The sequence below is a fragment of the Odocoileus virginianus genome, chromosome 30 (assembly GCF_023699985.2).
Source record: "Odocoileus virginianus isolate 20LAN1187 ecotype Illinois chromosome 30, Ovbor_1.2, whole genome shotgun sequence".
Lineage (NCBI taxonomy): Eukaryota > Metazoa > Chordata > Mammalia > Artiodactyla > Cervidae > Odocoileus > Odocoileus virginianus.
This window is the reverse complement of record NC_069703.1, coordinates 20,119,866-20,135,419: the sequence shown is the minus strand read 5'-3', so window position 1 is coordinate 20,135,419 and position 15,554 is coordinate 20,119,866. Positions and strand designations below refer to the sequence as shown.

The 15,554-nt window shown below is 42.1% G+C and overlaps 1 protein-coding gene across 3 annotated transcripts in view; it reads right to left on the bottom strand.

Annotated features, from left to right (window-relative positions):
• Positions 1-2,647: 2,647 nt before the first annotated feature.
• Positions 2,648-15,554, bottom strand: part of XRCC5 (X-ray repair cross complementing 5) — a 79,836-nt gene continuing 66,929 nt past the window's right edge. For all 3 annotated transcript variants that reach the window (XM_020896318.2, XM_020896319.2, XM_020896321.2), the window contains 3 exons: positions 13,821-13,888; positions 3,891-3,965; positions 2,648-2,885 (listed from right to left, as the gene is read on the bottom strand). In XM_020896318.2, coding sequence (XP_020751977.1) covers positions 2,871-2,885; positions 3,891-3,965; positions 13,821-13,888 — 158 coding nt within the window. In that variant the 3' untranslated portion in view covers positions 2,648-2,870. The remainder of the gene's footprint in view (positions 2,886-3,890; positions 3,966-13,820; positions 13,889-15,554) is intronic.

The window sequence follows — 15,554 nt, the reverse complement described above, 5'->3', positions numbered from 1 at the left end:
GTTCCCGCACTTCCATTCGGCTCCCTGTGTGTTTAGCCCTAGTGGGGTGTTAACAGGAGAGGGGTGGAGGTTGGCAAGGTAAGATATGTATGACCAAAACCCAGCGGAACCACATAATCTATAATCCACATCAGGAGGGCACTTCTGAGAGTGAAAGGAAACAGTTAATTATGCCAGGATGACAACTCCTAAGTAAACTGGAGTGCATGGTCACCTTAAAAACCTTCCCGGGTCCTAACACCCTCCCTTGATCACACAGAGGCTAGAACGCTTAAGGGTCTGCAAGAAGTAAGATGGAAACAAAGATGGACCTATTAAAAAGTCCTGCCTATGCCTTCTACTTGGAGTTTTCATAATACCACAATGTTTTATTCATGTAAAGCATTTTATAGTTTACAAAGTACTTTCATGAGCACGCTCTGCCTTAATAAGCCTGGGAGGCAGATGATATGATCAGCATCTTGAGAAGGTCATAGCGCAAGGAGCAGAGAAAGAGCACAGATTCAGGATCTGGATGAGCCTGTCCTCACCCACAGTGTCCCTGATCGCCTCCACTCTCACTGAGCCACCAGCTTGTTCTCTGAGCCTAGATCACCTGGGAGAACGATCCAAAGTGAGGCTTTTGGGAGATGGTGGATTGCATTATAGTGTTGTCTGAATCAAAATGAACTGCAAAGCCAGGCGTTAACACTGTGCACATTGGAAAGAGAAATATACATGTGGTCACTTACTCTCAAAAACCAACCTGAACTAGGTGAAACACTGCCCATTCCCAACATGGCTTTCTGAGGAATTTTCTAAGACTCTAAATTTTATACGTAATATTAATTGGCAAAAGAGCAAACCCCAACATTTGAGACAGTGGTTCTTGGTGGGGTGGGGTGGTATTATATAACCTCAAGTGGCCATTTGAGTAGTCACCGGGGTCGAGTCCCCTCCTTTCTCTCTGCCTCCCCTGTAAGTCAGTGAATGTCAGTGACACAGAGGCCCGAGTGTGACTTCCAGTCCCCACACACGCCTACTATCCGTGGGACTGGTGGTCTTCCAAGGACCAGCCTGCGGTCTCCAGATGACGTCCTGTGAGCTGCTCTCTGGGGCCATGGCTGGCACAGCGCCAAGGAGCTCCACAGCTCTGCACATCTCGTTTCAGGGAAACAGGACCTGGTGTGTTCATCTAAAATGGGACGGCTCTACTCAGCGTGTTCTGAGCAAGACCACACAGCACGCACACGCTGCCTACATGAGACGGAGACAGAAATTTCATGGCTGCTTTAGTCCCGTCTCTCCCCAGCCTGTTAAACTTGCTTCTTCTTTCGGGTATGCAGATAATTTAGGTTGAAGTGGAATTAGGTGAAGCACAGATAATCCCACTGTGTATAACATAAATCAAAACATATCACAAAGGACTAACTCAATTCAAAATTTTCCTGGTTTGACAGAAGGACTGATGCTTCTGAGAAAGAACTCCCCGAACTGTCAAAGATGGGGGTGCTTGTGAGGCCATACTCATTGAACTGATTCATACTGCCAGGAGGATCTGATGAGAATAACATAGAACAAAGTTCTCCCTCTTGATTCTGTGACATGTCTCAGTTTTATCCAAGTCACAAACCTCCCCTGGGCCTCAACTATCTGACTGGACTGTAAGATATGACCTCCTTCACTGGGGTGGCTTTTAAATGGGCACTTGTATGTCAAGTGTGTGTAGTGGAATAGGATGTCCTACAGGCCCAGGGTAAAGCACGCCCCTCTCTCCTCGTGGAGATGCATTTTCAAAGCACAGAGGGTCTTTAATTCTCAGCACAACACTGAAGAATTCTTTTGCAATTAGTAATGAGCAGCAGTCCACAGGAGGAACGAATCACTGACACCTTTAATATTAATGTTCGCAGAGTGAAGTGCATCAATGACCATGTGTGGGACTGCTGTGATACAGAAGACAGGGCACCAGTGAGTCTGTGACACCCAGGAAGGAGGAGTCAGAATTCAGGGAAGGAATGTGGGTAGAAAAAAAAGAGTTTGCTGTTTTCCTATTTTAGGAAAGTAAACATCATCCAGAAAGATAGGAAAAGGAGGCTTGGGTAGAGCTGGGGAAGACTGGGAAATTAAGAAATGTTTAAACACAACCAAACCTTCTGTGAGACCTGTAGGTAGAATGAAAGGAAATGACAGAATCCTAACTCCTGGTGGTGAATCTCTGTTACTGTGTTTTTGTTTCCTTTTGTTTTTAGGTTCACTGATATGTCAGAGGCTGGGCCCAAATAGCCTCCTCATGAGAACGTTGCCGTTAACTCTGCTTAAAATGGGTACTCCCCTTCCTACCCTGCTGCAAGCCAAAGTAATGTGATGACTCAAAGGCTTAAATAAAAAGAGGAATGGGCCAGCCCTTAGCCATGACTGCCCCAAAACAGCTTTCTGTTGGTAAGAAATTAATGCCACCATTTGATCAGAGTAAGCTGTGATACTGTTAGAGGATCAGCAATGGACGAGACTTCCTGGGGAAGACAGAGAAGCCCACCAGTGACTATGCTATCATTCTGGATGAGATAACTTCACAAGGGCCACATCCTCACCAGTGTACCAGGTCAGGAAGGCACATGTGTAATACACTGAGATCAGTAAGACCAAAAAAGAAATAATACACCAATCAGAAAATAAAGACTTTATGAACATGTATGGGGTCTAAATTATCCGTTATAAATGTTTGTACTCATTCCACAAGAAAGCAAGTAATTCACTTCTGTGTAACTTGCAGGGACCACCTCCAGAACTTCGGGGTCTGCTTGAGTGACCTCTTCCAGGCTGCCCTGTTTAGAACTCTCAGCATCGCAGGGATAGCAGCTCTCACAGATTCTCCACACATCCATGAGCTATATCAACTCCAGCTGTGAACAGGAACAACACATTTAGAAAGAGAGCAGACCAAGTTCAGAGCATTGCTTCCCTGGGGAGGGGACCATAAGTGACGAGGGTTCTCCTCACTGGTGACAGGCATGGACTTGCACACTTAGTAACTATTTTAGGGGGTTTCCCTGGTGGCTCAGAAGTAAAGAACCTGCCTGCCAATGTAGGAGACATGTATTTGATCCCTGGATTGGGAAGATCCCTTGGAGAAGGAAATGGCAATCCACTCCAGAATTCTTGCCTGAGAAATTCCATGGAAAGAGGAGCCTGGAGGGCTATAGTTCATGAGACTGCAAACAGTCGTACACGACTGAGCGACTAAACAGCAAACAAACAACAAGCTATTTCAGGAGCTAAATTCGAAGCATCTCTTTTTATTTCAATACTAAGAACTTCTCCATAAAAAGGCTGAAAGTTTTTACTGGACTGCTGTCATGTGAGGCTTAAAGGCAGGAAGTTCCCACACATGAAAGATGGATACAAAAGCCAACACCCTACCCAGCCTCCCAGGCATCCAGACGTGGTGTGAGAAGGTCCAGAAATCCCCCAACGTCAATCAGTCTATTTTGTTTACATTGAGTTCATTAAGAACATTTAAGAATGAGGCTTTTTAAATGCTGTTTTTATTTGTCAGCCCACACAGACTGCACACTGCATTGCTTGTTTTGGTGGAGAGCAATTTCAGTAAATTATGACATTTTTGCTGCTAAAGGAATAGCCTTCCCAGCTCTTTTTCAGTCCTTCAATGAGGGAATTAAACTGAATGAACAATAAATTTAAAGAACCACAGAGCACGGGACTGTCTATTATGAAATTACTTATCTGATTACATTTATAATGGCAATAAATAATAATAGTGTTGAGAGCTGCTGGTGTGTTAGAAACTCAAACACCAATAAGTCCACGATAAGCAGGCTTGGTGGCTGTATTTACAGCTCAGGCAAGTTTAAGCATGACAACACCCGGTAGACATTAGAAGTACTTACCAAGTCATCCACGTCCCCACCCTCCTCAAAGGCGGCCTCTGTGTCTGCATTTGCATTTTCTTTGGGGGCCAGAAACTGTGAACAGAAAGTCACGCATGATACCACAAGGACAGCTTTGCCTCCTCTGATGGAGGAACACATGCAAATGGCCCCAGAGAAGTACCATCTTGATGTACGCCCCTTCCTTTGGTTCTGGATGAGAGGACCCATGTGAGGTTGAACAGTCCACTAACTAGTCACGGAGAAAGTTCCTGTGAAGAGGGAGGCGATGATGTGGCTCGCCAAGGCAGTGAGCATGTGGAGGGGCCTCCATCAGGCCCCGAGGACACCAGGTATTCCCATTTCTGCTTCCACAGCAGGTACGTGGGCTCATTAGGGTTAAGAAAAGAACCAAACATCCCAAACCAGTATGACTCAGTCTCTCTCTCTTTTTTAAACAAAAGCAAACTTTACTGAGGTGTAATTGGTATACAATAAATCTCAGTCTCTTTTGAAGGGAGCACTAAGGATCAAGTGTCTGGACTTAAAGATTATAAGCATCTACTCAATTCCACTGAGGACAAAAGGGGTAAAAGGAAGGACTTCTAGGAGATGTGAAACACAAAAATGGGTGGGTTTGTTCAATTCTTTTTCTGGCAGTCTTTAAATGTGTGTTAGAAATTGTTTGAAAACAGGAAGGTGGGTGAGAAAACTTCCAGTGTACGCTTCTGCTTAGCATCAGTATTCTAGACCTGGAACTTCTAAAAGGCAGATATGCAGAAAGGCAAAGGGCCCTGAACTGAAGTCTGCAAGGATGGAGGAATGCAACTCAGATTTTCAAAGGGGAGTGAGTGTCCATGAAGACTATCTGAACATTCCCGCCTTCCAAAGACAGCAGTGGGACTCTTGTCCTTCAAGGCGTGTGATAACTGTATCGGAGACCGAGGTTCTATTAATCTCTTGTCCATCCTAACGCCAGAGCTGATCTTCTGGTAGGATAAGTATGGTGGCAGAGACCAGCCTGCAGGAGGGAGGGTTTTTAAAAGGGGAGGTGGAAGTGTGGCAGGCCTCTCCCAGTTAGCATCCCTCAGGGTTGGTGTGCATGGAGCTGGCGGGCGGTGAACAAGCCTTCCAGCCCACTTCGCTCCTGTGGCAGCTCCACCCAAGAGGGAAATGTGTGTTCATGTGTACACTTTCTCAACAAGAAAGCAGGGCAAGAACTGCTTTCCCTGTATTTTCTGTAATTTTTATGGTACCATGGACACAATCAAGGCCTCTGAAACCTAAGAATCACATATAAATTAAAATATGTCTCCTCATAGATGTACAGAACAGACTTTTGGACTCTGTGGGAGAAGGCGAGGGTGGGATGTTTTGAGAAAACTGCATCTAAACATGTATATTATCAAGGGTGAAACGGATCACCAGCCCAGGTTGGATGCATGAGACAAGTGCTCAGGGCTGGTGCACTGGGAAGACCCAGAGGGATGGGATGGAGAGGGAGGTGGGAGGGGGGATCGGGATGGGGAACACATGTAAATCCATCACTGATTCATGTCAATGTATGGCAAAAACCACTACAATACTGTAAAGTAATTAGCCTCCAACTAATAAAAATAAATGGAAAAAAAAAAAGAATACCAAAAAAAATAAAATAAAATAAAATATGTCTCCTTACACCACAGACTAAAGTTACAGTTAAAATACAAGGCTGTGTACAAGTCTCAGGAAGCAAGCGCTGTGTGTCCTTTCATTCCTTGTGTGCCGAAACTTACTCGCATGGCTAAGAAGGGCAAGAGGAAGGCTGCTTGTGCAGAACCGGGCGAGGCCGCGTCAGCACCTGGACATGGCTATGACAGTCTTTGACTCATTCTCCCTCCTGGACTTTTTTCCCCTCAGTCAAAACCACCTCATCAATCACTGACTTCAATTCTGATTGAGAGATTAAGGAATTCACCTTTCTCTAAGGACATGTATACATCTTTCTATAGCCTTTTGCTGACTCTGAACTGGATCGTGGTCAGTACTGGAAATCTATCTGTGGTTTAGGAGACAGAAGATGCTAGCAGTGGAGGCATAGCCTGGAACACAACAGAATTGATCCATATCATCAATTCTGCTTATTTATTCAGGTTGATTATTAACAAAGATACCCAAGAGCCACATAGAGATGAATGAGTCAGCAATCCACACGTGCATCTGCATGTGGTTTACATCTAAAGATCAGACTCTGCTCCTGGATTCCCAAATTAATCATTATTTATGATTCTAATTATTATCAATACTAAAAACGATTTTTATTTTGTTCCTCTCCTACTATCATTAACCCCCAGGTGATTTTCCCTACAACAAGAATATCAGCCTAAAGGATAAAGATATATCCAGTTGGTGAGAAAAGAATAAAAACGTAGAGCTGTGTCTTACCAGAAGCCTCTGGGGACTACAAGTGACTGGTACCTTCAAAAACAAACTCTGTGGTCTTAATCGTTTTGTAGTCCGTTTTATCTTGTATTACCCCCTTAGAAACCTGACCCATGGTAGGTACGCATTGATGAATCTTGGAGAAGGAAATGGTAACCCACTCCAGTATTCTTGCCTGGAGAATCCCATGGGCAGAGGAGCCTGGCCAGCTACAGTCCATGGGGTTGCAAGAGTTGGACATGACTTAGTGACGAAACCACTGATGAATCTAGAAAATTCCTAATGCTTTTTGGCACACAGTCTCTGAAAGCTCCAATTCCCATTCCCAAACCACCTGCAAAGCCCCTTTCACACTGCAATTAAGGATAAATTCAGATAGGACTGTCTGCACCATATGACCACAGTACATACCATTAAACATAAATGGCACGTCTCTGAGATGAGGCCAAATTCCAGGAAGAAAGGAACGGCAGCAAATAAACTCTCCTTTCCATCAAGTGCTAAACATCTGGAGCTGATTTCCTGACAGATCTGCTTTACATTTCTGCTTAAGCAAATTACAGCTAAGAGCAGGCTGCCATCCATTATCCTTCCCACAGCCCCAGGCGAAGCTGATCTCTTACACTTATCACTCCTCACCATCAGAGTTTTTAACTACAAGTAATTTCCAGGCTGTGCATGACAGGGAAGCTAGAGATAAAGAGAATTCAACGACTGGCCTGTTTTCTCAATAAAAGCAACAGATTCTCTGAATGCAGCCAAAAGGGGCAAGAGTCAACACCTGACTTTTCTTATGTTCTTTCTCTCTGCAATATGCTGAAAAAAGAGGATAAAAAAAAAAAAAAAAAGTTGTGTGACACAGTCCTCCATCCTCAAGCCACCATCATGTACTTGGGGTTACCAAGAAAGAACCTTCTTAGAGATCTTTATGAGATGGATAAACCACTACTTCTCAGGTACACTGAAATACAATCCTAGCCACAAGTAGAGAAACTGCATCTATCACTCCTATACAGAAGCTTGCAGCCCTATTCCTCCATAAGACTAAAAACTAAAAATCAGCTTGTCCTAAGGCCCTTGCTGCTGCTGTTGCTGCTAAGTCGCTTCAGTCGTGTCCGACTCTGTGCGACCCCATAGACGGCAGCCCACCAGGCTCCGCCGTCCCTGGGATTCTCCAGGCAAGAACACTGGAGTGGGTTGCCATTTCCGTCTCCAGAGCATGAAAGTGAAAAGTGAAAGTGAAGTCGCTCAGTCGTGTACGACTCTTCGAGACCCCCTTAGCAATCCCCAAATTGAAAACATATGGTTTCTACTAGGTTGATTCCAACACCAAGGTCTAGACATACAATAGCATCATGAAGAATGAAAGCCTGTTTGCATGTATTTTGTTTAAAATGACACACACTTAGGTTTCATTAATGCTATTTTCATGCTTTATAGGGAATACAGTTCAGGAGAGAAATCTGCAAACCAGTGTGGCGAAAAAGAACCATATAATCGAGGCACTGTACATTTCCCAGTAACCCTGGGTAAGTCACTTGACCTTTCTATAACTAGCTCTCCTCAAAAATAAAATGGGAATACTACTACTGACCCCATTTATCTCTTGGGGTTGCACTGCTTCTCAGATGAAATAAAATATACAAAAAATGCCTCGTGGTAGTGTAGATTTTATGTTCCAATTCCTAGGGATACACCCAATATATGTTTACCAAATGACAGGCAAAAGAATACCCATAGCATTTTTATTCCCAATTGCCAATGTTTAGAAACAACCAGTGTCCGTCATTAGGAGAATGGATGAAAAAACTGTGGTATAACCATAAAAGAGAATACTACATAGCTGTAATAAAGAATGAACAACTTTAACATCATGGATCAGTCATAAAAGGCATGATTCCAATTATACGAAGGTTGAGCTAGGCAAAACTACTCTCAAGTGACAGATGTCAGAATACTCGGTAGGGTATCAGGCAGCCTTCTGAGGTTTTGGAAATGCTCTGTATTTTGATCTGGGCGGTGGGCACCCAGATATATGACTATGTACCAGTGTTCACGTTTAAGATTTGTGCTTTTACTGTATGTTCTAGCTCAATAAAAAATTTAAAATCATATCTTAAAAATATCAAGTTCTAAACAAATATAAAGTAACAATGTGATATTTTAATTACTGCTTTTCTTGTACTAACATATAGAACTTCACTAGGGATTTAAGGCAGAAAAGGAAGAAAAGAACAAAAGAAAATATCATGGGGTCCAGAGGCCAGCAGTCAGAGACAACTGTTCTCCAGAAATGATTCTTAATTCTAATCTTATAATCTTTCACAATGTTTGGGGGATCTTTTTTGAAAGAGGGAGTGTGAGAATCTTTTATGTACACTGGTGGCTGGTGGCATTCTAAGCTGGAGGCATGAAAACGCATGGAGGTGACTATAGTTGAGTCCGGGGTCTGGACTCTAACCAGTTCTGCTGGCCATGAACTTGTGAGACACTGAGGAAGTAAACCTCATCTCTCTAGACCGCCTCTGGAAAATGACCAGATCACTAAGCTTTGAGCATCTATGATGCTAAGATGGAAAAATCAATAAATGTCAACACCAATAAAGAAGGCTAGGTTAGGCAGCTATAAGGAAAACAAGTGCTAAAATGATGCCTTTTCCCCCATAGAGTTTGTATCAAATGATTATTCAGGCAAATTTCAGCCTTGGAATCCTGTGAGAAACAATATTCCAAAGCCACAGGAATAAATTCTCTTTCCTCTCTGTGCTCTTAATATGGAGTAAAAAGAATGGAGGGCTGGCACTCCATCCTACCACTGGATTCCTGGCCAGTGACTACGAGATTATAAGCACACCATTTTATGTATCAGCCGTAAGCTTCTTCATGTGTAAATAAAAAAAGGAGTTCGGACCAGATCAGTATTTTTCAGGTTCTGTTCCCTGAGGGCTCTTCCAAGTCCTCAGGGCATGGGTAACCCCCAAATTTCCACTCCCACTGTCCATCAAGGGAGAGGAGTCACCCTTCTCTGTTTTATGTATCAGGCTTCCTTGCAAGCTTTCAGTTTTAAAAATAAAAACTCAGCTAGATCAGTATTAGGATTCCTTCCAGCTGAATAAAATTCTATATAACTTAAGCCAGTACCCTCTGCCTTAGTTAAGGATCTGACTTGTTTAAATCCTTTTAGCCCAGGGCTTCTCATCATTCTTGGTTGTGAGGGTATCTACCTCCTAGGAGTCAGTCTCATGCCCCCTGCTGTAACCACCTGGAATGTCTGTCGACAATGCCAATATCTCCTGGGGAACAAAATCACTCCTGGCTGAGAACTACTGTTTTAACCCTGACACAGGTTAGTAGGAAAAAATGTTAAAAAAAATTTGTTTTATAAAGACGACAAACTTTGAATGAAGAATCAGCCTTTCTTGACCTTTTATAAGTCCAGGTCTCTCATGGACCATAGTTCCCTGGTCCTGGATTGTGATGCTCCTGGGGTGTGGCAGGATAAACAGGCACGACTCCTACCCACCACAGAGCCAAGCCCTGTGAGACGACAGACAGAGGGGGCACAGGAGCTAGAAAGTCCTCTCAATGTCGCAGATGGCAAGACTCCATCTTTTTATGGCTGAGTAGCGTTCCACTGTGGAGAAGGCAGTGGCACCCCACTCCAGTGCTCTCTCCTGGAAAATCCCACAGTCGGAGGAGCCTGGTGGGCTGCAGCCCATGGGGTCGCTAAGAGTCGGACTCGACTGAGCGACTTCACTTCCACATTTCACTTTCATGCACTGGAGAAGGAAATGGCAACCCACTCCAGTGCTCTTGCCTGGAGAATCCCAGGGACGGCGGAGCCTGGTGGGCTGCCGTCTATGGGGTCACACAGAGTCGGACACGACTGAAGCGACTTAGCAGCAGCAGCAGCAGTATCCCACTGTGTATGTATACCACATCTTCTTTACTCATTCATCATCAATGGACACTTAGGTGTTTTTTTTTTCTTCCCCGTATCTTTGTTATTGTAAATAATGCTGTGGTGAACACCGAGGTGTATATATCTTTTTGAAATATGGTCCTTGAGAGGATTATGCTAAGTGAAATAAGTCAGATGAAGAAAGAAAAAACACTGTACGATTTCACTCATACGTGCAATATAAAACAAAACCAGAACAAATGAACAAACCAAATGAACCAAAAACAAACCCACAGATACAGTGAATAGACTAGTAGTTACCAGAAGGGAAGGCATGAGGGGAGGGTAAAATGGGTAAAGAGGGTCAACAGTATGGGGATCAATGGAAACTAAACTTTTGGTGGTGAGCACGTAGTGTATGGAGTGTAGAATGTTGTACACAGAAACTTACTAATGGTATAAAGCAACGTTAGCTCAATAAAAATAAACAAAATAAAACTGGAGGAAAAAAAAATATATATACAAACATCAAACATTAATGGCATGTCTAACTAACTACCAGAAAACAGAAAGAGTGAAAGAATTCACGAATGGAAAACAGAGGTTATATTTATATCTAGGCTTCAAAATGTAACAGAGGTATCAGTTATTGAAAGGAAAAGTGACTGTCTAAGCTTATGTCATGAGAGAACTATTTCTACAGCAAGAATGACTTACCTATATTCTCAAAGAATCATAAAATCCATACATTTCTAGAATATACTACAGGGAAACAGCTGTCCTTAAGATGAGCAAGTGTAAAGTCATGACTTAATTTTCATGTAAAATGGGCATCCCTGAATATTTCCTTTCAAATAATCAAAATTTAACAGCGATAATGTGACAGTGTGCCAACTTTAAATAACTTATGGTCAATATCTTGAAAGAATTTTAACGGACTATGAGGATTGTTCTTCAATGTCTGATTATAGCCAAGTTTCTATAATTGATTCTTTGCGAAGTGACCAAACACAACAGCTGCTTTGAAGAAAATGTAAATGAGTATTTTATTGTGTGGTCAAAACTGATTATACTTCCATAACTTGGCTAAGAGAAAAGGCTGAAGCATGTCTCTCCTATTAAAACCACAAGGAATCATCTTCCTTGAGCCAGAATTGTACTAATTCTCCCCATTATCATCCATGTGTACCTTTTCCCTTGCACAATTCTCTCCAAAAATCAACAGGTGCCATTAAAAAATTTTTTTAACATAGAGGACTAAGTTTTCATTCTGGAAAAAATTTAAAAAAAGGGCTCCTGTGACACCAAAGCAGATACAAAAGCATAATCTTACAGGTCAGACACGACAGAGTGTGTGCCGAGAGTGAGGCACAACGGCAAGCTTCACTCTGCTATGTTGACCGCGTTTTCTCTCTCTTCAAACATGATGTTTTCGGAGTTGTCTTACATTGCAACCAACTGAAATCAGTTCTGTTGATATTAGACACCCACCCATATCTAGTTTTCACTGAAATTCCTCTCAGCAGCTTCATTACCAGACATTAAAATTACTAAAGGTTATGCTCTGTCCTCTTAAATTCCAAAGGTGATATTGCATTTGCAACGAAGACTAAAGCTCAGACACTTGCAGGAAGCACATTATCCTTCGCTTTCTTCCTTTTCTCGTATTATGGCCTCATGCAACTGTGACACCTTCAGTTAAGAGGTAATGCTGGGGGGAAAAGACTGCCTTTTCAGGTCAGGGCTTTTGGCTTCCTCCCAAAACTGTAACATGTACTCAACTCTCAACTGGATAATAGATTTTTTTGAATGCAATAATGATTAAAATTAAACTATCTGCCGTATTTTACCTGTTTACCAAAAACTGACTGATAAGCCTTCACTCTGCATGATTTTATGTGTCAACTTCACTATGCTATGGTGCTCAGCTGTCATGGCAAACACTAGATGTTGCTGTGAAGGTAGTTTATGAATGTGACTGACATTTGCAATCAGCTGACTAAGTAAAAAAGGTTACCCTCAATAATGCTGGTAAGCCTCATCCAATCAGTTGAAAGAATTATGCCCCTGGAATGTAATACAGAAATCCTGCCTTAATTTCCAGCTTGCTGGCCTGCTCTATAAATTCCAGATTTGCCAGCCCCCACAATTGTGTAAGCCAGTTCCTTAAAATGAATCAATCCGCACTCCACACCCTCCCCCCAACACACAGTATTGGTTCTCTCTGCAGAGGCCTGAATGACACACCCTAGTTCAAGGGGGAAGTATTATGCCATTGTATAAAATAACAAACAAAAATAGAACCAGTTAAAGGGCACTCGGAAGCCCATAGTACTCAGTCTTGACGGCGGCAGCAGTGGGTACAGACATCACAGAACATTCTCTGAGACAACAGTCAGCATCTTAAAGAATGCTTCTTAAATCCTGAGATCTTACTTCCTGAGAGCAGGGGCCATATCTGTTCTTTAACAAAATGCTTTTGCCAGGCAGAGTGCTTAATAAAAAGTCTTGTATATTCTAATTTCTTTGCCAAACAATTTCATGGTTTTTGCCAGATGTGTTTTCTGAACTGAAAATTCAAGAGTTTTAAACTTTGGCCTGAGTTTAGCCCATAGATGAACATCTCTGACCTTGTTTCTGCCATTCCCTTAGATTCTTGTTCATCAGTCCCTGACCAAGCTCTCCCTTAGCCGGGCAGTTAATTTTTGAACCTCCATTGCTTCCTTCTGCTACCCTGTAAGCAAATGAGTCTCTAGAGGGTTGGGGTGCTGTTTTATCGTTCAGTATAGTGCCCAGCACACAGTAGAGGCTTAGTACACAACTGACAGCTGCCATGTGTTGTACTAGCAAGGCTGGGTCAACCACTGACTGTAAATAACACTGGATGTTATGAACCATATGCTTTTGAGCTAGTCAACTTAATTTCATTGAAATTTCATCACAAACCTGCAGTATAATGAAGAAGAACTGAGCTAAATAGCTGTATGTTTTTGACTCCCAAGTGAATCATTCTCTACATAGGAAGACACCAAGTATGTTGACCATTTGCATCAATATGAAGTCCATGGGGCCTGCATGCCCGGGGTGTGTTACTATGAAGACCTGGATGTGCCTTATGTTGGAACACTAGTGTTATTCTACCTTGCTGCACCTTACAATTACCTGAGTGGCCTTAAAAACTCAAAACCACATTCCAAATGTATTTCAGACCCGTTTCAGGGGAGAGTAAAGGGTTATATATATACATGTATGTGTATATATATATATTTCTTTGTCGTTAAAATTAACTCCCTAGTGACTAATGTGTAGCCTGAGTGAAGATCACTGGGCTAGTTGGATTTCCTAGCCTCAACCAGGGTCTACTATGGATCACAAACTCTAGAGGTACTGAAATGCAATTGTAGGTGAGTTGAAACATTATCGTAGCTTATGGCAAACTGAGTGAGATTACAATTTCTCCTACGAGGATGCTGCAGGTGAAGCAACTTGCCTGTTGGTTGAGTAAAGAACGGTACAGTAATTTAATTTAGTTACCCCTAGAATTTTACTTCTTCAAGGAAGAATGAGCACCAAGAAAATAATCTCCCCTGCAATAATTCATCTAAATACAGGGAGCTACCCCACAATACCTTTTTGGCTTCATCAGTGGTGACAGAGCTTCCAGGGGCTTCATCTTTGGTGATCAGAGTAACTCCATCTATAAAGTAATTCACAGAGGAAAATGCAAGCACAGAGACTCAAGCCCAATCCCACTTTCCTTTCCACCACCTCCTCCCAGCTTTGCATGGGAGATTTTTGGAATTATTAATATAAAGGTGCTCTTCTCTATAGGAAATATAAAGCTTTATGAAAGGCACTGAACTCACATTGTTTTTTCCATCCTCCATCACCCTTTCTCCCATGTTTGCTTATAGACAATGAAGGCCACATCACAAGTGCTACCTGCTGTGTGAAGTCTTTCTTGACTGAATCTCTCCCTCAGAACTCTCAGATCATTTCGTTTATCCCTTTGAAATAGCTCTCACCATACTGTATCCTGTATGACTGTAAATATTTTATCTCTCCTAACAGGTTATACTTTCGCTAGGGCAGGGATTACATTTTATTCATCCTTATATTTCCCTCAGTGTAATTCATAGCAGGAGCTCAGTAAATAAATGCAAATTGAGTAACGATGCTTTTGTCAAAACCCATTAGGTACCAGATACGGGAATCTGCACTTTCTGACTTCTAGCAGTGTGACCAGCTATTGATGGTATTGCAGAAAGCTAAGGTCTGAAGAAAAAACACTCTTACAAAGTTCTTGTCTATCATTTAGCTCAGAGTGTTGAGTTGAGCTCAGTGAGAGCAAATCAAGGATGGAAAATCTACCCTTTAGTTTTCTCTTCTTAAAGATTTTCTTCTGTCTCAAATGGTTGATGCACGAAACGCTCTCAGAAAAGCACATGCATTTAACATCCATTTGTACCTAGAAATGGCACAGGTCATGTGTATTCTCTCAACAGGATATATATGTATGTATCTTGTGTATGTCCTGCAAATTTCTTTTAAGCAAGCAATATACTGGAGGCATTCAATAGCTACCAAAACCAATCTCTTTCATCTACTAGGTCGACAGCAGAGACACAAAAGTGATTTCAGTAAGTCCCATTCACCACCTATTCTAATTGCTTTTGCTCCCCAGTGTAGAAGTTAAAGGGCTGAAAAATTAACTGTCAGGGAAACAGTTGTCTGTGTGATGAAAAACTGCCTGTTAGAAGCTGGAAAGATAGGCATGTGACTCCTTTTTTACAGAGTTTGCACAGAAGGACAGGTTGAAACTAATTTGGGGGCTCTACTTCAAGTAAGAAGTTTTGTACTTTGCAACATCATTGTTTTCAAAATAGGTACTTTTAACAGGTAATACCTTGTGTTTTGGTTCTGAAAGAAAATCAAGGCATGTTAAAGGAAATGGGCAAAGGGCATGATAGAAATCAAACAACAAGCCTAAAAGTGAAAGAATGTTTGTTGCCCTCTTCCTATGTTTAATTTGCATTGGTCACTGTGAATAAGTGAGTGGCTTTGATGCATGAAGACGCTGGTTGGCTAATATGAAATGCCCAAGAACATGGCAATGAAAGATGGAGGAGGTCAAAATGTGGGGGAGATTAATGAAAGTGCTATGGATCCAGCAGGACTTACAGGTCTAAGAATCTGAGACAGGGATCAATGAATGCCTATACAGCTTCTTCGGTCGTCAAACAGAAAGGCACAGTCATGAAAGGGCCACACTACACAAAGAGTTTAAGATGGGACTTATATGTTTACTTATTATTTATCACTTTGTATTTCTGCTTATTAATAAGGTTTTCAGTTTACCAAAT